At 37.6% G+C, this 27,284-nt stretch overlaps 1 protein-coding gene across 10 annotated transcripts in view; it reads right to left on the minus strand.

The window, feature by feature from the left end:
* The window catches only part of TCF12 (transcription factor 12), a 171,345-nt gene that overhangs the window by 114,132 nt on the left and 29,929 nt on the right, over window positions 1-27,284 (minus strand). For all 10 annotated transcript variants that reach the window (XM_071755073.1, XM_071755083.1, XM_071755071.1 and 7 more), the window contains exons 4-5: window positions 9,066-9,139; window positions 5,639-5,707 (exon numbers count right to left, since the gene is read on the minus strand). In XM_071755073.1, the coding sequence (XP_071611174.1) occupies window positions 5,639-5,707; window positions 9,066-9,139 (143 nt within the window). The remainder of the gene's footprint in view (window positions 1-5,638; window positions 5,708-9,065; window positions 9,140-27,284) is intronic.

The following is a 27,284-nucleotide window of genomic DNA, read 5'->3' on the forward strand; positions in this document are numbered from 1 at the left end:
TAAAAGATTATGGATTATGGGATCATGTATGTTTCCAGAAATAAACAACCTTTTCATTTTGGAAAGAGTGTTTTCAGTTGTTGAATCTATCTGTCAATGAGCTCCTAGAGGAAAGACCACAGAACAAAAACCTGGCTGGGTCTATTGAACAAGCAGATCAAGAAGAACCTTGCAGAACCTAAAAATAAATCCAGAGAAATCTTCCTTTTTGCCTTGAGGATCATGAGTTATATTCCCTTATCTTAACTGAACACCAAGAAACATCCCACTGTGACAGGTGATGGCACAACTCCATTTGAATCACCAGTCTTGTAGCAAGCTACTGGTTGGGAAAAACATTTCCAAATAGTAGCAAAAATGATTTTATGAACTATTCACTTGGGGCAAGTCAGTTTGTGAATTAACATAATTAATCAGCATATAAACCTCCTATGCAACCAAAAATAATCCAACCAACAGGTATTAAGACACTAAAATGAAAAGCAGCTTCTTCAATAAATGAATCTTTTCCAACACAACCAATTAAGAAGGCATTCAGCAATATGCTTTTCTCTGGTGAAATAGTAGCAACATCCTCTATAAGGACAATACCCAGGTCTGTCACAGGTCAAACAGAAAATTACCTTAACTTTCTAAACAAGGAAAAATGCCAGGTGTGGAAGGGAACAGATGGGCAGTGATGGGAGACTCCTGACACACCTGAGACTATTTCATCTGTACTATTATTAGTTGCCTGCTACAATCCAAAAGCTAAGAGATCCAGCTGAAGATCTCTCTGATATCCCAGGAGAAAGACACCTCTCTACTCCATAAGCCCTGTCTGAGTCAACTCTCAGCTGAAAATAGGCAGTGCTTCAAGCCCATCTGACTTCACTGTGCAAGAAACTTGTATAATACTTATTAAACAGAAGAATTAATGCAATTAGCTGATGGAGTTCATCCAGATGCACCAGAAACAAGGAGCTTAACACTTTTCAGTTTTAGTTCTGCTTCCATTGCACTATTAGCAAGTTTTAACCTTACACTATGATATCCTGAAGATGTAAATTCAGCTTTATATGTTATTTGGTCACCTGCTACACACGTGTGTGTGTAAAGGAGCTATCACTACCCCAGACTTCAGGCACTACTGGGAAAACTCAAGACAGCTTTCACAAGTACCCTCCAAGAGTCACCTTAAGTGCCATACTTTGTAAGAGCTCTAAAAATATTCATTAGCTTATTTCCACATATCAAGTTGAAATGGATGAAAACTATGTGTGCAGGAATGGAATATGAGAACAACTGAAAACATGGCTTATTTTTAACCTCGTAGAGCTTTGGAAGGAGAGAGGGGACATAACACATTGAGCAAGGAATCTATTTTGAAATAATCACCATTTGTCTCCAGTTCTAAATCCATTTCCAAGAAGTTAACTTAGTGAATGATGAATCTGATTTCCAACTGCTAAACCCAAAGGCCAATTACATCTCTCTCAGCTCTTGTGAGACAAATATGAACATGATATGTAATGGGGCCATTCCCTGGCCACATGGAAAACTAATTTGTGAACAGATGCCACCACTAATTTCAATATGATAGGTAGTTGCAATAAAAATAAATAAATAAAACCATTACAAAAAATGCTTCTCCAGTGTAGCTCATATGACTGAAATGAGATTTTTGTAGCTTTTACCTAGGCTGTAAACCACCAAATAAAATAATACAACTATAACCAACATGCTAACAGTAAATGCTTAAAGACAATACTTAAAAACCTAACTAAAGCAGTGCTGCCCACAATCAAATTACAAAGTAAGCTGCATTTGGGAAAGCATCCTGTGCACTGAATACTGGTATTTAATTGTGGCTTTGATTTCACACTACATCTTCTGCTTCATTATAGAATACATCAGGAAAAGCAAATAACCAGCAGAACCATGAACCAAACTCCCTCCCACACAGAAAAAAAAAAAAGACAAAAAGGACACAAACACAACAGATTCCATAACACTGTGTTTCTGTGTCCCTCTTGTCTTGTTTTATTATTTAACAGCTTCCTTTCTTGTTATGTACCTGAGATTAAGAGGTACAAAATACTATTTCAAAACCTGCTATCTCATTACTATTTTTTTGCCTTCTTTGCAAATGAAAAATACTGCTGGTGGTAGCAGTAGGAAAAATGGTTTGGCCATATAAGATTTAAGGTTCCAGTTCATGCCTGAGTATTTTACAGACAATAGAGGGTGTAACCTGTTGACTGATGCTGCAAAAGCCACCTAAATTTTATTATTTAAAATAAAATTATTGTTTTATTATTTAAGAGCTTCCTTTCTTGTTACGTACCTGAGATTAAGAGGTACAAAATACTATTTCAAAACCTGCTATCTCATTACTATTTTTTTGCCTTCTTTGCAAATGAAAAATACTACTGGTGGTAGCAGTAGGAAAAATGGTTTGGCCATATAAGATTTTAGGTTCCAGTTCATGCCTGAGTATTTTACAGACAATAGAGGGTGTAACCTGTTGACTGATGCTGCAAAAGCCACCTAAATTTTATTATTTAAAATAAAATTATTGTTTTATTATTTAAGAGCTTCCTTTCATGTTACGTACCTGAGATTAAGAGGTACAAAATACTATTTCAAAACCTGCTATCTCATTACTATTTTTTTGCCTTCTTTGCAAATGAAAAATACTACTGGTGGCAGCAGTAGGAAAAATGGTTTGGCCATATAAGATTTTAGGTTCCAGTTCATGCCTGAGTATTTTACAGACAACAGAGGGTGTAACCTGTTGACTGATGCTGCAAAAGCCACCTAAATCTAGCCAGGGTGTCCTGCTCAATTCAGCTCTGGCTTCAAGTAGGTAGACAGCAGAGTTCAGTAAATTAAAAAGGTGACAAACTGGATACTGAGTCCTGAAGGTAGATTCTGTGTCAAATCAATTCAAAATGTACTCAAAGCTTTTAGTGCTATCTACACAAAGCTAGAAGACACTTAAAAGACCCACAGTGTAGGTTTTGAATGAAAAATACCTAAGCTAATTTATATTTTGAACAATTCAAGTTATTATGTGTGTGTATATATATAAAAGGCTTTCCAGCAAGGAAGTATTTTTAGATTTGCTTGATTGGGAGACAGCAATCTAAACAGATGACAATCTAACCTGCTCCTTTTCTTGCAAAGATATGCTACAGCAACATCAAATCAGTGAAAGAAAACCTCACAACCTCACAGAGCATTATTCTTCATGAAATAAAAGAATCATTAACTATACCACAATAAAAACTATGGTAGAAAGATGTTTAATTAAAATACAATATTTCTCCCCCCAAAAAAGTGATTATACCAGTTTGTTGCTAGGTTATGAGTATAAATTACAACTCCACCCAAAAATTAGGAAAGGTAAAAAGAAGCATCTCCGAGCAGAAAGACAAAACTTTCAAGAGCTACAGGGCAATATATTATTATGCAAACACATGACTTGTTTCAAATACCTCAGAATTTGCTTTTAAGAACTCAGCAGAGCAAGGCTTTCAAAAAGCAGCTCTACAGTTCTCTACAACATACACTAAAAGCCAGCTACCCCTCTAATACAAGGGATTATGAACACATGCAAAAATATCTCTAGCTCTGTATCACTCAGATAAGGAAGGAACTTGCATATATTAACCAGAAGAGAATCACTAAAAAAAAACAAAAAACAAAACACCACTGTTGCACATCAAGTAGTAAAATCAAGATTGGAGGGTTATAAGGAAAAAAAAAGTACCAGAAGAGACAGAAAATTGACACAGGATTGTATGATGACTTCAGTATGATCATTCAAGAATAAGGTAGAGCATCAAAACTTTGTCAAATTCCACTGACTTGCTAATGACCTCTCCTGAATTATTCCTTTCCTACTTTGTTCTTTTTTTCCCCCACAACAAATATATTGTCAAATGATTCCTTTTACTAACAGAACACTCAGCCTATGCTAAAGAAATTCTGCACACAGAAGTCACTAACATCTCAACTTGTAGATTTAGACAAAATTAAGATTAAAGCCAATTCTAACACAAACAGCCACTGCTCTTTCAGTGTTAGAACAATATTTAACATTATTATTGAAAAAACAAGGATCTTCTATAGAAGGTTTTCTCAAGCCTGCAGTGATTCTCAGCCTTCAATTTAGTTCAAAACATTATTGAAATAAGAATATTTTAGCTTTTAATAAGGTACTACCAGGGACTCTTAATTTTAACTAAACTATGAGATATAAAATAAAGGTCTTTTGTGAATTAATTATTCAACAAAAGATTAAAATACATAAACACCCCAGCCCAAGCACAAATATATACCTCCAGTTTTCACAGTGAAAAGAAGTTACACACATTTTCCTATTTCCCCAAAAAGCTGTCCTTGGACCAATGTTCTTCAACAATTTCATAAATACATTAAAGAGTGGGTGAACAGAAATGCAGCAGTTTGCCAGTAACAAAAACTTTTAAATCATTTTAACCAAGTGTTAGTGCAGAGTTGCAATGCAAGTTCTCCACGAAAATGGCAATAAAATAGCAGTTAAAAATTTGGTGTAAATACATACAGAAACATGTTAAAAACGTGTCATAACAATGTGATAGGTATTGTGCAATGTAAGGAAAAAATATTTCCCTACAATTTCTGAAACTATCATTTCAGAGCTCGGTGACAGTTAAAAAATGCAAGACTTAGCAAAGAGTAAGAAAGGAACAGAGAATGAAGTATAACTAATTTCATTGATGGGATACCCTCACTGTCACTGGTGGATGCAGCTGTAATCACCCTAAATCTTAATTTATACAGAAAAAAATCCAAATATTCAGAGAACAGCACCAAGAGCTAAGCACAAGGTAGAAGTTACTATGCAAGCAGAGATCAACAGAATACCATTCTTCAGCTTGGTTGAGAGAAAGAGAGACACACAAGTGGAATAATGTAAAATTAAGATGTCTGTGGAAAAAATAAGTATGAAGTACAGAAGTAGCAATCAATCATTACTCTTTGGAACACGAGCACATGGTGGAAATCAGTTAAATCCCTGGTCAGCACACTTAAGACAAAATGAGCAATACTTTTGCTACAAAGTGCTTGTAATTATTGCCAAAACTATAATTAAAGTCAGGAAAATTCACAACTTGCAGAGAACAAGTCCACCAGCAACTATAAGAACCATGTCCAAAGGGCTGGCTGTCCATGAAACCCTCTAAGCCCCTAAGTGCTGCACTTTGCAGGAAGAGCATGACAGGAAAGGTGGCAAAATATAAACCTTATACTTACATTATTTCCTTAAACATCATTGCTGGACACAGTATGATCACCTAGAATGGCCTGAACTGACCCCTGGCAGGAGCTGGGACAGGATGGGTAATGAAGATCTCCTCTGGCCAGTCTTCCACCATCTTATTTAAACAGCCTTTGAAAGTTATGTACTCAACTATCAATAAATTCCAATTCTATTTCTTTGAAAATGGCTTGTCCTTTGGAAATTCCAGCCAATACTGGCCCAACAAATTAAACTCTTAAATAATTTGGTCACTGTACTGCAACATTTAAAGGAAAACAACTGTAGTTGGCTGCATGCAGGGGGAAAAAAAAAAAAAATCACACACAAGACAAAAGGAGTAAGTGGTACCTCTTGAGGTTTCAACTTTTCTATGTCTGTGGAGAGGTCTGAGCTTTTTCCATGAAGACTGCCATTTTCCTGTAAACAGACAAGTAGTAAGAACAATTAGAACATAAGTAACATTCTGTAGTGAAATTATGGGAAAAAGCAGTGAATTTTGAAGTTAAAGATGAACATGTAAGATAATAATAACTTATTTAAACTCTGTTAATCACTACAAGGAATAACATAGGAAAGGAAAAAGGCTAAGTGAATAATCTGGCATGCCTCCTAAGAAATTCTCATCTATATTCCTACAACACAGACCCACACACTTTAGCTCTTCCTCAGTCATCTGATCTGGCAGCATATGAAGTAGCAGGCAGAGCTTATCTGCATTCAAAAATTCTGAGCAAGTGGTGTAATGTACCTCATTAGTTGAAAGAAAACAAAAAATACAGACCATACATCTTACCCAAAATTCATCCAATCAAACTTGACTTACACTGGTAAATAAAGTCCATTGTTTTTTCAGTGATTTCAGTTCAGAAGAGAACTTCCCTTAGTTCTAGTTCTTTGCAAAAAACATAGCCATGGGATAACCTTTACCAGTCCTACATAAACATCATACATGTCTAGTATTCATAATTTTTTTGGGGGGGGAAACACAGGAATGCTGTTTTCCTGTAGAAAGTTCCAGTTTTATTTAAAAGAAAACTGTTGGCATGTAAATACCACCCCAGACAAGCCATCTTTATGGTTTCATACAGGGCCTCTGAAGAAAGTTGGGCTCTTCCCCCTCCCACTATCAATTTTGTAGGTGTATTGATCAGCCAAACCCTCTCCATGGATTCTGCATAATGCCCATCCCCAGCCTGTGGGACAGATTCTTACTGTCTGATGCCTCAGTGCATGCAGAGGACACATTACAACAAAGCCAGGAGCACATGTCCTGTCATCTTTCCAAACCTAGCACCAGGGGCTTGTGCTTCCTAAAAAAAACCCAACCACACCAAGCTCTCAGGAAAACCTAAACCTACTGACATCCCCAGTGATCATGTTGGGAACTGCTGCCAGGCTGATGCTTCAGGAATGTGGAGCCATCACAGCTAAGCTGACCTCATGGAGAAATGTTTTGGGCAGCCTAATGTCACCTTCTGTGCCAACATGAGACTTGCTCTTAAATTTCTATTGTTCAGCAGGTTTTCCAAAACCTCTGTAGGAAGAAATCTCTAAAAATTGAACACAATAATCTTTCACCCGAATTTGGGACTATTGGGGTGGGTTTTACCCTTTCAGTAACTTTTGCTGCCTTTAGAAAAAAGAAAAAAAGAACTCCCCTACCAAAGTGAAGATAATTTCACCACTGCAGAAAAAAAAAAAGGAATATTTTTTTAAAAGGCAAAACACACAAAAATTGATTTGGAACAGAGGGGAGAGGTGAACCTGATTATTCAATTTTTAGTTTATAAATCAAGAAACTTTGTATGCAAGTAATCAGTCTTCTCTTGTTCTAAACTTTATACTGATGCACACAAACCCATAATATGAAATAATTAAATTCAGTCACAAATACAAGTAGGGAAATAAATCTCTCCATCAGTATTTTTGAAGTCTCCAACTTTATGATAAAAGCAAATAGCACTGACTACCAATTCTTCAAAATTAAACATACTTTATAACATATTAATCTTGAAATAAGAAAGATATAGTTAATAGCATGACACAGTATGCTCCAATTGAAACGAAAATTAACACATTCTCTTCAAAAAACCCAACTGAACAACAACAAAAAAACCCACCATAAGCTGTAAATAGTTGGTGATGTCTCAGAATAAAGTCTCAGTATCATTTCAAATTGCTAGCATGCAAAATAAAAATCCTTTGCACTTAGCCAGCAGAGGAAAAAATACTTCAATAACATTCTGGGGATAGATTCTATCAGGTCCTAACAATACATTCAGTTTGGCTAGAGTCCAACTCACTTTAGCTGAAATTGTCTTAATATAAATTATGATTCAGCAAGAATTGTTTCCTGGGGATTAATTTTTGTAGGTTTGTTGTTGTTTTTTTTTTAAATGTGAACTATTTTAAGTCTACCTTTACTACCAAATTTAGGGCATAACAGTGTAATTTGTGGAGGGATTGATTCTTGGCCAGCATTTAAGTTTCCTAGCAATGATCTTCAATCACTGTAGGAAAAGCAAAAACATAATAAAAAAAGGAGACCAACACACCAGGCATTACATCATCAGGATACTAACTCACTGATCTCCTAACTTTAAAAAAAAAATGTGATTAATATGATTAAAATAGCCACACAGCCAACGAATCATTCACTTAAATTCCAGTGAGGTGAATTTAACTCATGATCATTAGTTAGATCTGATCAGCAACACCATCAGTGAGTGTCAAAGCACCAAACACAGCAAGAATCTGAGTAACTTAGGGCTGGCTTGGAAGATTCCATTTCAAATTTAGAAAAGGCATCCCAAGGCTGGGTTTCATGCCTCAAATTATGCAGAATATTTTTAAAGAATGCCTAATGCCTAATTCTATGTTGCATAAAAATACTTCTGCGACCCATAAAGCTCTTCCATATTTTTATTATAATTTATTTACCAAAGATCTACAGAAAAATTAAGACTTCATCATAAACCTTTCTAGTGCTCTCTTCCAAAGTCAGACAGAGGCTTTAACAACACCCAGTGAGTTAGACAAGACCTTTCAGCCTACCCACTTGATTCTACAGCAGGAAAAAGCTGCAGACATGCAACAGCTAACTCAGGTCTCCCTCTCAAGAGTACTGAAATCAGAACACATTATTAAAACCAGCCCCCCATTAGTTATGCTGTGCATTCCTAGTAATTAATTCATTAAATACTTAGCTTATTGGCTTTTTAGGGAGTGCATACTCATAAAAAGAGAACTGAGTAGATGAAAGGCAGTGTGATTTACCAAGGGGAAAGCTTGCCTTTGACTCTATTAGGTTTTATAAAGACAATGTTATTTTAGGATATTAGATACTATCAAAAAAATTCAGCTCAATAAACAGGATGGACAAAGCTACAATGGGAACAGGAGGAAGGTATTGAAAAAGGGAAGCCTCTCTCCAACATCATGACATAGGACACAGTATAGCTGGTTAATGTTAATGGAGAGGCCAGTGTGCCCCACTCCTTGCCAATAAATCTGCTCCTGAGTAAGAAACATGACCCTTTTTTTCATTTTCTGACTGTAGGTAAATAAAATGCATGCTTGTCTTACAAATATACAATAATGTATAGCTTATTTTTAGCCCCAGAAATCTGAATCACTGTTGTATTAAAGACTCCACAAGATATTCATCTGAGTCTTTAAAGGAGCTTACCCTTCCAAACTGTTGCCAAATCATCTGCTCTTCTTTATTGTATATTCCCATAAACTTGCATTATGAATTATTATGTGGGAACCTTACCCTTGAAGATTCATATGAAGGACTTGGCTGACCACTTGTTCCCCAGGACGTGGCACCTGTTCGCTCATCCATACCTAGCAACAAAAAAAAAAAAAACACAGACCCATAAGGAAAAATAGCAAACCCATCATTTTCTCTGATACAACCTGAAATGGGTCTGCTTCCATACACAGAGCAAATTCATCTGCTTCCGTATACTTCAAGCAGTATTTTTAAAAACAAAACTTAAGATGAACAGTTTCCTTGTAAATGAAGCTGGCTACAAAGCAACCTACTCATTTGGACACCTGCAGCTGCTGAAAACAGGAGCATGAAAAGTCAGGATTTGCCAATCTGCAGCGTCTGCCCTACCCAATCCCTAAGAAATTAGCATGAGTAACAAAACAAGCACAATGTTCTCCTGGCTTTTTGCACAGCCTCATTTATCCTGCATCTTAAGCATTGAGTATGTCAGCACATACTGTGACAGGTACACTTGTCATCTACTCTTTGCTCTCATGTCTTCCTTAACTACTGTAAAACGTCTGAAACTATTTCCCCTACGTGGCCTTTACGTGATAGGCAAGATATTTTAGCATAAGGGGGAAAAAGACAAAACAGACTGGTCATATTTCAGTGGCTTAAAAAAACAACCCAAAGAAGCCAACCACAGAGACTCATGGTGTCTGCCCTACTAAAAGAGGAGTCTTTTAGGAGGAGTCTTTTAGGAGGGCAGTAACGGTTCTTTCAACGGAACAGAATCTGTAACGGTTCTTTTAGAATCAGTTCCCTTTATGCAAATCCAGGTGATGGCTCAAAAGAGAAAAGGGGAGGAAAAAAAAGAGGGAAATCTTTCAACTTGGTGTCAAAATATAAATCCCACTTCTTACCTAAACCAGCAATTTGAAATAGCATCGCCAACACTTTGTCCATTTCTTTGCTACTCAGATTTGGTCAAATCATCTTTAAACATTCCAAAAACAATTAAGTGCAAAAGTGCCTGAATTCCTAGAGCCAATTCATTCATACAGGATAAGGTTATTATTGTAGTCATTAGGTTCCTGATTATCTGTATTAGAAGGTATTTTTTTAACAGTGGAACACTTCTATCCAAAATTACAGACTTCCACACACTTTGGCCTAAAAAATAACTTATTAGTTACCTGTCACCCAAACTTCTCTCATAAGGAGCTTTGGTACAGAGCATGAATTCTTCATGTGATGTGTAGTATAAAGTATTTATGAAGACTTAGAATGTCATAAATCACAAATTAGAACTAAGTGTCACCATTTATAAGTAAAAGCCAAGTGTAAGTTACTCCATACAACCATCCCTAAACTCTAACTTTATATTGAAACTAAAATTTTCATGCATGTATCTCAGACTGGACACACTATACCAATAAAATGCAAAGTATTATAAACCACTACCTCTGGAGTAAGAGTATGCTAACAATTATTTCCTTAAGAAATGTGCTTTATAAAGCTACAGAACCCCATTTTGGCAATGACAGCCTGCAGAAGGCATATTAAACTGAAAGTAGAGTAATGAAAAAAAACCAAAAGAAACTATAGACACCTTTTTATATACTACAGGAAAGATCCCCAAGGATGGAGACCCTTCTTTGAAAATGCAAAACCACCACTATATTCAGCCAGCAGTTTGTAGAAGTTTCTTGTATTTTGCAGCTGACAGCATTGTTGTTATTTCATTGTATCTGATCCAGGAGCTGAGTAAGAAGTGGTGGCTGGCACTGACAAAAGCAAAAGTAATCTTTTGGCACAACTGACTCTTTTCTACCAGAAACAACAGCCCAAGTAATCCAGTGATTATCATAACAAGTCCTTCACTGCTTTAATTTCAAAAGACATATAAAAGGAGGAGGGGGGAAAAAGGAAAAATATCTTACTGCAAGAAATATTCTTTGAGAAAGTCCGAGACACAGTATATGATATAAACCCATTTAGGAAACATGTCCATAGATAATGCCTAATCAGGAAAATGTGTTACTCATTTAACACTTTGAGCCAATGGGACATAAAGACTTGTGTTAGATTCTGCTATATCAGCAGATGTAAAGCTAAAAATTTTTGTATTTTAATTCTACCATTTGAATTACATAAATAAATTGTTTAAAGAAACCACTCAAACAAAACACAACTTCAGATGGGGAGGAAAGATAATTTTAAATAGTTTCCAGAATTCATTCTTCTAAAAAAGCCCACTATGGTTAGCTACAATAGTCAGGAGTGCCAACACACTTCCTTTTTTCTACCAGGTGTCCTTTTCCTCCTTTTCATACAGCATTTTTTCTGTTCTTAAAGGCCCAACACAGAACATCAGAATTTACACACGAGGAACACAAGCTCCTTGAAGGCTTCAAGAAAACTTTTATACAATGCATACAGAAAACTGGCACCTGACATGAGGATTTGACTTGGAGCAGCACCCCTGTTGCCATGGGCCCCCATCAATACAGCCCACACCAGAGGAGCAGAGATCCAGGTGGCCAAGAGTGCTCAGCTGGGAAATCAGATATGTGTCCATGATGGTGCTCAAGGAATCTGGATTGGTTTTTGTACATTTTTTTTCCACCAATGTTCCAGCCAAAACACAACCAAAGGCTTCCAAAGATCCAGACAAACCCTGGCAGGCTGGGCACAATCAAATAACTTGTATTTTAATACAGCCAAAGGCAGCTCTACAAGAATGGGCCAGGAGCATAAGATCTCTTGCAGATGGGAAGAGATCCTGCAGCAGGGAGAAGAAAGAACACAGAAATCATCTATGGTAATAAAGTCAATAGATTCTCAAAGCAAAAGTGTCTTCAAAAGGATTCAAGCATTCTCCTGGGAAACACAAAACTCAGGAGGAACTCAGGGATCACCACCTTGACATAACCCCTTCCACAAGGAAACAGGGTGTCCAATTCCAGTATCCACTAATTCACCAGGGATGTTAAAGGGCACAGGAAAGCTGTGACAGAACAACACTAAAAAAAAGCTGCTGCAAAAGGAAAGGCTGTAAAACCTCAATCTGCTCAGGCAATGCACCACCACTGTCCCAGGGAGGATGGGCAGGACATTGCTCTTGGCCAGCTGTGCAGACAGGGCACAGCCCAAATCCAGGACCCTGGCCAGGCTGCAGGAAAGGCAGAGCTCTCCGTGCTCACCTCAGGAAGATGGGGCCAAACAGTCAGGAGGATGCTCTCTGGCTTCATGCACTGACATCTGAAAAAGCTTTGCTTTAATGTCACTTTCAGGACAGAGCTGTGAACATTTCAGGCTCTTATAGAAGAAAAGCTGAAGAAACCTGTTGCCTCATTACTTCAACGTATGTATTCATTCTGAAGAAACAGACCCAAGAATTCACCTAATAAAAAAATTGGATCTTACAATAAAACTGAAATGAAAGGTTTTTTTCTTGCTGGTATAAGACAAAGACCATGTTTTAAACTTATTTCAAGAGACACAGGCTCTAATGTTCGTGTAAACAAGATAATATACTTTATAGGGTTACCATCTGTTACATTGTTGATCAAATAAATGATTTGACAAAAAAAAAAAAAAAATCACATTGTAGATTGTTACACTAGGTACTCAAGGTATGAGTTTCTATCTTTTACAGCTCCTTTATCCAATTTTGTTTCAGAGTAATGATCCTACAGATAAGATTCAACAACTTAAACCAATTGAAAAAAAAAAAAACCAAAAAAACCAGAGCACAAACCGTAACAGTGCTGATTGTATTTTGCATCTTAGAGACACAAAAAAAATTAAAAATCAATCTACCATTAGAGCCCATATTGCAAAGGTCTATTGTGAAGTACAATACGAATGATTACCTAAAATCATATTTTAGGCCTAGGCTTCCTAGTAAAAGGGTGCAAAGAGAAATATTGTTTGATGGACAAATAATATCTCAATTACAACTTAAGTATCAGTAAGTTAAGACTAGTTCTTAGCCTCCTCTTACTGATTCCAAACAGAAAATTTTTCTCATTTTATAGTAGACTTCATATTTTTAATAAGGTAATAAAATCATTTATGTTCTAACAAAGTACCTGAAATTTGCAATTCAGATAAACAAGTAAAGACAAGCTATAGTTCCACACGTTTATTACCAGGGAGGGAGGGCAGGCAGGAACATGCAAAACCAGAAGCCACTTTGACAATAGATGTCATGTGGTGGGCTTAAAATATACAAAGCTAAGGGCATTAATCAAATTGTGAAGAGAAATGAAACCCAGGCAGCCCATCAGCAGTCTAACCACTGAAGTGCCATTGGGATAAATTCAGAAACACTGTTATCATTAGGTGAAAGACAAACTGCTTTCATTTCAAACTATATAAAATACATGGCCTTCTCCTCCAACTACCTGCCCCCAAAAGAAAGGCAATGGGAAGTTCTCCAGTGTGGAAAACCAAACCAAACAAAGAAGCAACAAAAAAAATACACACAAAAAAACCCAAACAAACAAAAAAAACCCCCAAAAATAAACCCCAAAACAATAAAAACCAGCAAACATGAAACATTTCAAATCTCAGTCTGTCAGTCCATACTGTTTCTTAGAAAATGCACCAATTGCCTTCCAATATATGGATACCCCATGCCTCTGGATCATAAAGGAAAGCTCCTGCCCAGTAAGAAAAGTGCTTTTTGGAGGCACTAGTGGGTTACTTTAAAAGTTACTTTTTTTAATATTTGCTCCAGAGGAGATTAATGTAAGTGCTCTGGATATGTCACAGAGACACCATCTTGAGTCAGAGATACCTGATACAAGCTCTTGACTCCACAGTTCCTTCAGGAAACTTTATTGAAAAGCCCAGTGCTGCTCACTCTCCTCCCTGTACTGACCAAGAGTCACACAGACTGAATGTTTCATCTATTCACAGAATCCTAGAATTGGCTGGGTTGGAAGGGACCTCAGAGATCATCAAGTCCAACCCTTGATCCACTCCCGCTGCAGTTCCCAGCCCATGGCACTGAGTGCCACATCCAGGCTCTTTTGAAATATCTCCAGGGATGGAGAATCCACCCCTTCCCTGGGCAGCCCATTCCAATGCCTGATCACCCTCTCCAGAAAGAAATTCTTTCTCATGTCCAACCTAAACCTCCCCTGGCACAACTTGAGACCTCTTGTGCCCTCTTGTCTTGCTGAGAGTCGCCTGGGAAAAGAGCCCAACCCCCCCCGGCTCCAACCTCCTTTCAGGGAGTTGTAGAGAATGATGAGGTCTCCCCTGAGCCTCCTCTTCTCCAGCCTCAACACCCCCAGCTCCCTCAGCCTCTCCTCATAGGATCTGTGCTCCAGTCCCTTCACCAGCCCAGTAGCCCAAGCAAGGTTTCTCCTGGGCTGAGCTGTTAGTTTCAGTAGCCTTCCCCACCTGCCCACTCAGGTTTATAATCCCAGATCTGATGTTGTCAACCACCAACCTATAATGACAGACCTTTAAAAGTGCAAGGAAGCACTGCAGGGATTGAAGCTGCCCTGAGGAGGCACTGGTTATCTCAAATTCCTGCCCAGAAAACACCAGCTTCCATTTGAATGTTTTTGTTTACAAAGACCGGTTTGTAAACTTCGTTTGAAATATTAACAATTAATATTAATAGCAGTGAATAAATTAATTTTCATTTTGGAAACATTGTTTATCTTGTCGAAACCCAGAGCATGATTATCTGACACAGGAAGGAATAAACATAAGCTATGCCAGTTACTGTGGAAATTATTTTAAGAATAGGCAATAAGATATGCTCTACAAAGTTAATTTCTATTCCCAGAATAAGCAGCCACAATTAAAACTTCAGTAGAACAAAATTATTCAAATGGAAAGAACATACAGCAAGTACACAACTTTCCAGGGCAATAACCAAAACATAAACCAAAATTATCATTGATAGGTGTTCCCTAGGTGTTTCTGGGTCAGAATACAACTTCAGGGTGTACATTTGAAGACCTTTTTCTAATACACCAAAAAATAGTTACACGTTGGATAAAATCAGAAGAAAATGGGAAAACCATGTTGGTTCAGGAGAACTGATGAAAAGCTTTGATTTGTTTTAACAGCATCTACTTATATCAAGCATCAGTACCAGCAATACAGTTCCTGTATAGCTATCAAATATATTTTAGATTGGCTTCCACTCATTACCTAAATAAAATTTGCTATTAAAAAAAAAGCAATTAATTATTTTAACTCAATTTCAGAAGCAATCTTATTAATTTCTTGTAATAAGGCCCACAAATTCCCTAAAAACAGCAGTATTGGGTTTTCAATTCCTGTGACAGCAGAGCTCTCAGAGCAATATCAGAAGCTACCTGCTTTTCTTTCCTCATATTCTCTGCTCCTTGATTCCAAATCATGTTACTGAACACACCAAGTGACCTGGCATGACCTGGACACTCTAAATACAACACAACCTGCTCAAAATATAATTGAAAACAGCACTTCCCACACAAACTGTACTACACCAGAAAACTGCTCATTGCTACACCCATCTTGCAGAAAAAGCACGAGGCAGAGTTCAAAGAGGAAAGAATATTTACAATGCCACATGTAATGTGCTGTATACAAGACATCTGATATTTGTGCATCCTAATTCAGGCAGCTCAGGTGCAAGGTAATGACAAAGCTATAAAAATTCACATTTAAACTAGTTTAAAAATAAACAAAGCTTAATTTCCTTACAAATCCACAGAGGTACTCAGAGCACTACAGAGCAAAGCCAGTCTTTGACTCTGAAAGAAATATTTCCCTTTATTAACACAAGCATGAATATTATTCTTCCATCCACTTAGAAGTTAAAATTCTAAAAGAAAAATTAAAATGCTAATCTTAATGTATAATCTTCTACATCCTGTAGATAAATAATATTTACATGTGTGCACACAAAGCATATTTCTAACCTCCCAGGTTAGAAATGTGAATTAAGCCATCCCACTTGGAGATCAAGCCTTTAGCAGGGTTAAAACCCAGAGCTTTCATTCAGATGCAAACACACACACAGTGAAACTGCTATTAAATTTCATCATGCTGCTTATTCTCCTCTCTGTATTGAACCATGAAGTATCACATTGAACAGCACTGACAAGCAAGTCTCAGGCCTACAATATTAACTACCAAAATAATCCATTCTACTGGCAAATTTTCCTGTGGTTACTTCAGTTATGACTCAACTGCTTCATATAACCACATGCTTAAATATATATATATATATTTATTTTATATATATATATATATATATATATATATATATTTACACATAAACCAAATCAAGGCCAGTGTCACAAGACTGTAGACACCAAGCCAAAAATACTCAAATTTAGCTTCACAGTCAACAGTTACTGTTAGCAGCTGTATTACAACAGCACAGAAAACTGACAATTTAAGCACTGGAGCACACTACAAGCTCAGTTACACAGAGTGTGACCAAGGTACTAACCCTCATGAGCCAAGAAAACACTGCAAGTGTGACAGCTTTTCTAACAATGTGTCTAAAAATGTTAAGAAAAAGCACATGCTCATTTATTGTACCACACCATGTCCAACAAACTTTGACCCTCTTGAAAACAAACTGGAAGATCAACCTGAGACCAGTATCCTTTCATGGTGTTGATGATTGTCATTCATCTTTATAAATATACAATTAAAATGATCCAATTGTACTAAAGGAAAAAATACTGCCTGAAATTTAAATATGATGATTGGTGCATTAATTAACACTCAAATCTTTCAAGGAAAAAGAGACCCTCTGAGATACCAAGTAGCTCAAAAGCAAAGAAGAAAGAAAAAAAAATTGTGAGAAACAGCACATATTCTGAATTTCTGAACTCATGAAGGTGGGCCAAGGGAGAAACAAATTATCAAATAAATACCTGCATCTTAGTGAGCCAGAATTTTGAGTTTTAAGTAAAAAGGCAAGTATGGCATACTGTATAGCCAAGAAAATGCCAATGCAATCCCATGTTTACACTTCCATGATTGGAAAAAAAGATATTTACAGATATCGTGGGTCAAGATTACAGCAGTCTGAGTCTGATCTTCAGAAGATCTAGATCAAGCCATTTCCTAGGAGCAAGTAAAAGAAAGTCTATACTTTGCTAAGGTACATAGTATGTCTGAAGCAGATATTTGGCTGCTCCATGCTAATGAAATCCTAAGCCTACCTATGAACAGAAGCATGGCATCTCAAATTAAAACAACAATACACTTCTTGCATTTTTCACATAAAAAAAGCATGTAGCATATAAAGAAGTTTGGAAGACTTAAAACTTTACCTCTACACAGGCATATCTCTAAAGATTTCCTACTATTACTCATTCTAAAGAGCACATTTAAGAGACTCACCCACAGGATTCAAATTCTCATTACAGAACAAAACAGAAGTTCCACATCAGGGGTTGTAAGAACCTAGGTTCTTCATAAAAGAATCCTGGCTCAGGATTCAGCTTCAGAAAAGGGTCTATTATATGAACATGTCAGCATTAAGCATCATATTTTAACTCTTAAAACAAGGTTTATCTGGTCAGTATTTAAACAGGGAAGAATGACTAATGGATAAATGCAAGCACTGCACATCTGTTCATCTAAGCCAGAGACGTGGCAGGCGAGCTCTAAGTTACATGCAAAAAAAAACCCAGTAGAATAAATATAGTAAATGATGACTAAATATAGCAAATGATGACTTAGGTAATTTTTACAACCTGGCTCACTTATCTCTCTCCTCTTTCGCCAAAAATCAGGAATAAACCCTCCATACTTCATTTTCATCCAAGCAAGAAGCCCTGCAGTACAACGAAGCCCTGTTGCTTTTTCCAAGGGAAAGATAACATCCATTTCCCTCAATATAAAAGCTGCCTGGAGCAAACCATGTTTTCTTCTATTATTTTAGGCATGGGGGAAGAAAAAAAAGGTTTAAAATTACTTTTCAAGTTTTCAACCTGCATTTATGCAATTGAGCTGATAGAAGGTAGCATTAGGCTGCAGTATCAAGGATTACTTTTTCCAGTATGCATTTTATACCAACTAGTGCTTCCCTTTCCATTAGCTAGGTGGAATGTTGTAAAGTTCCTGACAGATGTTCTCCTTCTGCAGTGGTCCAAAACCAACAGTTCTCAATAATTCCATTACTTCCAAATGTCATAGCTAGAATCCAGTCTGAACAAATGATGGAGATCTGGCACAGCCAGTGCTGCCAGTAGGACTCTGAAACACCTTAAAAAAACCCAACAAACCCAATCAAACAAGAAACCCTAGAAACCCTGCTTTCATTTACACCAGGACATTTCTTCTAACCGCTACTTTGACAGAGATTTTATTGGTATTTTTGAGCCTCCTTCTCAAAGTGAAGAAAATGTGACATTCTCTGTCAAAGGAGAGAAATCTGTCTGTAAATTTTCCAGATATCATTGTATCTGCCCAAGCATTTGCTGAATCGAACTCCTTGCTGCCTGGGCTGTTAGCTGCCTGCTGAGTCAGACAGGCAGGCTTTGTGTTGACAGCTCCCTTAGCGTGAGTGGCAGTAAATGATGGTGTGCCCACAATGCTGGAAAACTGATACGATGCAGTTCAGTCTCCTACCATCAACAAACGAGGCGGAAGGAAGATTGCTGCCTGATGGTAACAGGCTTTGCACAAACATGTAGCACTACTGCAGCAACTGAGCTGGCTCGGGGAGCCTAGTTTACCTGCAAACCCCAAAAAGAAATGTTTCTGTTCATCAGGTGTTTCTACTCTTTCCCCTTATTTAAAAGAAAGGCTGTTCCTCCCCTTGAACCCAGGTCTCTCACCACACTTCACTGGATAGTAAGTTGCCTGACACTTTTAATCACTAGTTTTGTGCTTCAGGACTGTCCTGGTCTGGGCCAGGATAAAGGTGATTTTCTGTCTTGTACTTTTGCTTTTAGCTAAAGTCTCTTGTAAGTAGTTGCACTTGCTGAAATTAACAGCAAGTTTCTCAGACAGTGTGTGCTTCTAGGACTGCTAGAGACTGGTGTGCAGAGCCAAGGACACTGCTCAGCTCTGAGGAAAACTTTTACCCTCCAGAAGGGATAAAGAGGTCCCACTTGCAGCCTCCTTTGGGGAGGAACGGACAAGATAGATGCCAGAATTGACCAAACAGAGGATTCCATCCCATACACCTCATATTCAGGATAAATCTGAGGGATCACGAGGGCCAGGCCACCGATTTCCTGCTTCCAGTTTCTGTCTGCCTGCCCTTCCTGCCTTTTCCTGCCTCCCTTCCTTCACCCGGCATCCTGGAAGGATTCCATCCCTTCCTCTGCCTGTGCTCCTGATCCGTGCCAGCCCATATCTGTGTGTTCTGCCTCCAGTTCCCTCCTGCTGCTGACTCCAGGAGTCCAGCCTGGACTTTCCCAGGGCTGCCCTGCAGCCTCGGGGGTGACGTGAGAGCTATTGGGGAAAAGGGGGAGGAACGTGGGATCCCTTTTCTTGTATATTTGTATGTATTTAGTAATTTCTCCTATTTATCATTACTGTTTCATTAAAGTTGTGTAGTTTAGTTTCCAACCCATCAGTCTCTCTCCCTTATTCTCTCTCCTTTCTTTATCAGGGAGGAGAGAGAGATTAATAGAGAGTGTCTGTTACTTGGTTTAATTGCCAGGCCAGTGTTAACCCTGACAATGACTAAAAGGTACCAGCTGACTCAGCAATTTCTCTGGCACTTCAGGATCATCTGCATTTTAACATTCTTCTGCTAGTATTATCCACGTTGTTACAGGTTACAGGTCTGGAAGGATTACCTTCCAACAACAAAATTAAACCTTTAAAGGATCAATAACAGAAGCAACAACTCTAGAGCAGTCAAAACTCCCTGCTCAGCACTGTGGTATTTAAATGATGAAAAATAATATAAACAGCATAACATTGCTAACTTAGCAGAAATATCCAACCGTTCTGAAAAGAACTTAAAGCAGTACAACATTAAGTAAAAATTTAACTTATTTTTCTATTCCAGAAAATAACTACTAAATCTGGCAAGACCTGTGTCTAGTGGATATGAGTCCAGAAATAATTACATTTGCTATCAATGATAGTGAGATTTCTCCAACTTCAAATCTTAACCAAAAGGAAGACATACTTTCAGTTCAAAGACTCCTGTGCTCTTCCTTTTATTTCTTCTCCAAGTTTTTCATTTACTACTTCATAGTCTGGTTGGACTGCAGAACATTCCTCCTTGGCTTAAATCCTAAATATCACACTTTTTATAGAAATGTGAATTTTCAATGCTTTTCTTGTAACAAGTGTTACGTGAGCTAAAACACTCTTACTAAAACACACTTAGAAACCATATACACTTCAGAAGCAGAACATTAAAAGTCAGAACTGGAATTTATGTTCTACTAACCCCATCTTAAATTGTCTTCATTCTCTAACAACATTACAGCTGGAACTGACATACCTGCTGCTGTTAACAAAGTGCAGTCATGCCTTTTTTTTTTTGCCTTTTTTAAAATGAGGACAAGTTGCACTTAGAATAAACATACAAACAAAAAAATACTGCTGCTTCTCAAATTATGCTGTTAGAGCAGTGCTGTGAGTTATAACTAGAAAATGCTGAAAGCCAATAAAATGTGGTAGAGAGTCTTTCTGTGAACAGTACCCTTAATGGATAATTAACCTTCCTACAATAATAATACAGTATTAAACACTTCCAAACATTAACTTGAATAGTCTATAGACAAAAAGCAAGTAGTATTCAACACCTAATTATTACTTTTTAAAAATTCTTGCACTGACAAAATAGGATGTTTTAAAACTCTCTCCTAGGAGCATCAAACCATCTCTCAACTTCCTTCCTGTAAAACTTAAAATTAAGGACAGATTTCAAGGAATATTTGATTAGAACAAAGAAGATAATGATTTGACATTAAAATCAGGACAAATACTTGAAGTTTAATTGGGTGAGTAAGAATAAGTAGGATACTAAGAGCCTTCAGTTCCCTATCACTGCAGAGTGCTGGTCAAACAACAGAGCATCCAGCAGACCCAGGAGCTGTAGAAAATCTCTTCCTGCAAAGTGAGCATTCCAACAGAACATTTACCAACTCCTTACAAAGGCTTTTGATGCAGGAACCATTACCAGACAACAGCTTCTGAGTCAGATTTTACATCTGCACACACGAGCCTCACACCCAAGGGCTGGCTGCCACCCAGAGGAGGTCACCCTGCTCTCCTCAACACCTCCCCAGCCCCATTTCCTCCCTCCAGCTAGCACCTGTGTTTTGTAGGGTCCTACCCTAAATGAGTTCAGGAATAAACTAGGAGAAAACAGAAGCTTAAAAAAATCCTTGTTGTTTTCTAGCCAGATTAGTTCACAGAAGTACTCCATTGCCAGACCAGAAAAACTCAAGAAGCAGAGAAGGCCAAAGGCAGGGTTGCATCAAGGGCCAGGAAAGGCAGCCCAGCTCTTTTCAAGCATCCAGCAGCTCTGAGATTGGCTATTTCTTAGAAATATCACAATTCCTTTAGAGAGGGGCAGGGGTAGAGTGGAGGAAGAAATCACAGTGTAGTGATACATAAAACCCTGCAGCCTACTTTGGGACTTACTGGCTTAACTGGACCACTGATACTATAACACAGGACAAAAATAACTGAATTACTGCATGTCTGAATTACACTGAACACCAATAAGCTTCATAAAATCCTAAAAATATTGAATCTGCTCAGTATTAGGGTAGAGAGAGGTTACCACGATGGTCAGCATTACCAGAACACACACACATTACCATTAACTTGCTGGAATTTTAGCTAAAATTTTGAGAAATAGTAAATGGCAAAGAAAAAAAAAAAAAAAAATTAAAAAAAAAACCAAATTTCCCTTCCCTCTGTTTCCTCTGTAATTAAACAGACAAAAAAAATAAGAATCTTGATTTAAAAATGTAAGTACATCTTGAATTTTGGCCAACACAAATCTTGAGTTTCATGTGCCAAAGTTGCTTCTATAAATTACTAGAGTCCACTTTCTCTGTTGCATTACAATTTAAGAACTGCCAAAAGAAGCCAATTTAAACACTTAGCTACTCTAGGTGGTGACTTCAAATTTAAATTTTGTTGTCATCAGATCCTGTATTTGGTTCTTTTTATGTTATTGTTTCTAGCTCTGACAACAGGTTTCAGGCTTTGTTTCAATTTCTGCTTTAGTTTTTTATACACCAACACTCCAAAACAGTGAATTCTGTTTAAGTGCCCAGCTTTGCTCAGCCACTAAAAAGAGAATGTTGCTGTTTATATGGATTATCAAATTTTCATAGAATCATAGAATAGGCTGGGTTGGAAGGGACCTCAGAGATCATCAAGTCCAACCCTTGATCAACTACCGCCACAGTCACCAGCCCATGGCACTGAGTGCCATATCGAGTCGCTTTTTAAATGTCTCCAGGGACGAAGAGTCCACCACCTCCCCAGGCAGCCCGTTCCAATGTCTGATCACCCTTTCTGTGAAAAAATTCTTTCTAATATCCAATCTGAACTTCCCCCGGCACAATTTAAGACCATGCCCTCTTGTCTTGCTGAGAGTTGCCTGGGAAAAGAGCCCAACCCCCCCCTGGCTCCAACCTCCTTTCAGGGAGTTGGAGAGAGTGATGAGGTCTCCCCTGAGCCTCCTCTTCTCCAGCCTCAACACCCCCAGCTCCCTCAGCCTCTCCTCATAGGATCTGTGCTCCAGTCCCTTCCCCAGCCCAGTTGCCTCCTTTGGACCTGCTCCAGCACCTCAATCTCCTTCCTGAGCTGAGGGGCCCAGAACTGAACACAGGACTCAAGGTGTGGCCTCACCAGGGCTGAGCACAGGGGCAGAATCCCTTCCCTGGACCTGCTGGCCACGCTGTTCCTGAGCCAGCCCAGGATGCCATTGGCCTTCTTGGCCACCTGGGCACACTGCTGGCTCCTGTTCATTTTAACAGAAGACAGACCCTTCTGCTTTTTTGAAGACTTAGTATTTGACAAAGAATTTCTTATTCCAACAACAAAGAATATTACCCTACAATGTATTGCCCTTTCGGTGCTTTGCAGATCACACTTTGTGAAAGGATAATAAGGCATCAAATGTCTCTTCACACCCCAACTTAGAGGTGAAGGATTACTGACACTGGCTCAGAAGAAAAACATGGGCCTCCCCTCCCAGATGTAAGAGAGCATTCTGAAGACACACATGGAACAGGGAAATGCTGAATAAACATCACATACAGCTCCACACACATGTTCATGGTGACTGAAAATGCAGAGTGCATTCCATTAAAAAAGCCCACATACTTTTAAGAAAATTTTTAAAAAATCATAAATTGAAGTCAATTCACAACCAAACACTCTCACATAACTGAAGGGCTATACTAGGTGACTTTTGTGTCCTTTTTGCCTATTCCACAGGTGTATGTGGGGCTCCCCTGACTGCCAAACCAACACACATACTGTAGCCATACAACACAAACTACTGGATTTTCACCAGTGACATGAAAGCCCAGCAAGTTAAACAATTCCATATTAAAGCACCTAGCAATACATCACATAAATGTAAAAATTCAAGTACAAAGAGTTCCAGAAACAACTCTGTTCTACTTCCCTGCACATAATTTAAGATTTTAAGCTTAATTTAAAAGGTTTCACAAAGGAAGTAAATGTGTACATCACTCAGGTGTATATATATAAGCAATCTGAACTGCAATCATCACTAATAAACTTTACATTAGAGAACGTGGATTGTTGTTAGGATTTTATTTCTTACTTGGCTTTTCTTTTTAAAAAAGCAAGAAATAAATCTGAAGCCATGTCCTTTTACATTTTCAAGTTCACTGTTAAATAAAGGAGTATAACTTGCCTTGAGTTAGATATTTATTCCTAACCAACTCTCAAGAAACCATAACAGTGTATATGCTTCAGCCCCTAAGATCTCTTCAGCCTAGTTTTTATTTTCCTAAAGACTCTGAGTCTATCATTATCTTACTGCTGAATCTATTATGGGAGCAACAAAGAAAACTTTAAAAACATCTCAAAACCCCCCCAAAACCAACTAGGAAATATTACATTAAAAAGAAGATGAAGTAACAGACAAAAAACAGCCTGGAGAAACAACCTATAGCTGCTCTTATCAAAGAAAGGTTCAAAGGGAACAAAAACTTCACACACAATGTGACCTCTCGAGATCTGTGAAACCTCCAAATTACCAAAGGACTAATGAGGGTCTTAAGACATCTTAAAAACCTAATACACCCTATTTGTACAGCATTTCAATTTCATATATGTTCTTTACACTGTCCTTGCAAAACCAAAGTTTAGTCCTGTACAGAAGATTGTAAAAATACAGATGAGTCTGCTCCATCTTATTTTCCACTAAGACTGAAGTACATTTGAAGTCAAAATTCTGTACTTGCTGCACTTGATTAAATCCAAAGTAATTCCATCTATAATTCCAGTTACAGGCAAGTAATGGAAGAATCTGATGTGGCACCTGTATTGATCTAGTGTTGTACTTAACACTTCTCCATTGAGAGTCAATTACATCTCCTTCACACCCACATCCCTCATTCTAACACAAGATTTACAGGATTTTCTTCAATGATAATAAAAAATTCTCTGATCAGAAAATTTAAAAATTATAGAAGGGAAGATCTGTGTTTCAAACAGATCTCAACATTTGGCCTAAGAAAATAACTGATTACAATTACCACAGTGTCATTATTATGTGCATGCCACCTTTTACACAAGAAAATCCACTCTAAGCCATTTTTAAAACAGCTCCAAAATTAGAAGTCTATAACTGCAGCAATCTTAAGGCTGTTAAGCTTCCAAACCACAGCCAGTTCACAGCCAGGCTGATTAGCTCAATCACAGCACCTTGTTAACAGCAGCTGAGAGCTCCAAACTGAATCTAAATCACATCAAGCAACTCAAAGCACAGGCAAAAGTACTTTATCTTCACAGCATCACAGTTATTAAAATTAAAAAAGGATGGATAACTTAGAGGTTTCTGAGTTAACTAAAACCCTACAATATGCAACGTTTCCACAGACAGCATGTATTTCAACAAAAAAAGAAATATTTAAGAACAACCCTAGAAATCAACTTCATAAATGCAGTTAAATTATGGAATACTCCTAAGGTGATTGTTCTGAGCTTAGTAGTTGCAAATATAGAACACAAAGTTATGGGGGGGCAGAAGGCAATATGCAGTTTATGAGAGATAGGGGGAAATAAGAACTTGCTGCTGTACAGGTGGGTTTTTACTAGTTTTCACTTTATTCCTTTATGTTGTCAGCTTCATTGGAAAGGGAAAATCTCTGTTTACTCTTCAAAAGCAATAGAAATAATCCAAGGCCACAAGGAATCTAAAGAGGAAGAATGAACGACCTGTAGAGGTCAGTATTCTAAAATCATATCAGCAAAACTGAAACAAATTATGTCAAATTGCCTATTGAGGAGGAACATTATAATATGTGTGCTGAATAATGATAATCTAATGCATCTAGACACATGCATGTATTCTTCTCTGTCCCTTTGAAAAACAGCACAGCAAAAAATTTGCTCTGATTAATAAAATGTGGAGGCAGATGAAAACAAAAAATTCCTGGGCTAGCTCATCACAGGAGTAATCCTTAAATAGAACCAGTTTCCCATGACAGAAAAGAGCTACCACTGTGATTAACTGTTTAATGACTTAAATGTCAAGAATTTCTATAGAGAATTGCTTAGGAAAATGAGAACATAGATGGCACAGTCTACTTTGAAATTTACATAGACAGTTTTCCATATTAAGGCAAATTGTGAGGTTCCTTTCTAGACCACAGAACTTTGCTCAATTCACATCACAAAATGTAAAAGGTCTTTTTGAAAGACTGAGAAACACTGCACAATTACAGTATCTTATACTAGATCATAAAGCCCAAGTTAGATATGAAAGAATGCATGTATAATTAATATGCTAGAAATTAAAAGTATCATGAGTATTTCAATCCTTTTTTCTCAAAGTATATGAGACACACACCAGGCAAGATACCAGGTAAATCAAAACTTGCTATTGATTTCAGCAGCAAACTAGCACAGAAAACAACTGCTACATAAAATCTGGTTTCTTTTCCCTAAATAGTTACAATTTTTCTCTGTTAATCCAGGCATTTCAGCTACACTTGCCCCTTCCTGAGACAGAAGAGAAGGGCAGCTTGATTTTAAATCACCAAATTGTGAAGGCTCAGAGGTACAGACTTATCCACAAAAACAAACAAACAAACAAAAAACCCCCACAACACTTAGTTGCAAATTAAAAAAAACCAAAAAAACAAAAAAAACCCAACAAGCCTCCAAGCCAACAGATGTTGACAAATGCCTAATACACCTACAAATTTTTGGTTTGCAATTCAGAAGTTTTCAAAGCATACTTGGTTTGGCACGAACACTATGAGGCAGAAGAAAGTTACCATGTTGAATCAGAAAGCTGAATACAGAAACCATATTTTTGCTCTGAAATGGGTTAATAGAAAAGATTAGATTTCACAGAATTGTGGTTTACCCTAGAGCACTAACTTGCTGTGTTTTAACTACTTTAGCCTAGTTCTTTTATGTTTGTTTACCACTGTGTTTGGTCTTAGGACTTGCTACAGATGATTACTTATTTCCTGGTCACCAATCTTTCCCTTTGGTAAATTATTTTTCTCCAAAGTTCTCCAAGTTTCCATCCAGCTCCTGCATTTGGATCTGGCTGTCAGTTACCTTCAGTCTTCAGACAATCACTTAGGAGGCAGAGGCTCAGCAGCAATGGGGTGATCTGACAAAGCATTTGCCTAGGAACCAGCTTGTGCCAAATCAGTCCTGGCTGTTTGAAATTTTTTTTCTATAAAAACAAGGAATCCATCTGCAGATCCAGCATACTCATGTTATCCAACTATGCACACAAAGCAAGCAAAAAGTTCTTTGAATAACATGACCTTTGAGAAATCCTACCAGCAGAACTCCCAGCATCAAGGAGCTCTGCACTCTTCAGGGTATTTAAGCAGCCAGAGTGCAAAGGAATTAGTTGAGTGTGTGATCAGAATATTAAATATCTCAGAATATTAAATATCTCAGAATATTAAATATCTCAGAATATTAAATATCTCAGAATATTAAATATCTCAGAATATTAAATATCTCAGAATATTAAATATCTCACACTGTCCAGATTAACAGTGAAGCTATCAAATAACACAGTAACTGCTTTAGAGCACAACTGTTGGTGCAGGTATTGGTACTACTGCA

Source organism: Heliangelus exortis, chromosome 11 (genome assembly GCF_036169615.1).
Source record: "Heliangelus exortis chromosome 11, bHelExo1.hap1, whole genome shotgun sequence".
NCBI lineage: Eukaryota > Metazoa > Chordata > Aves > Apodiformes > Trochilidae > Heliangelus > Heliangelus exortis.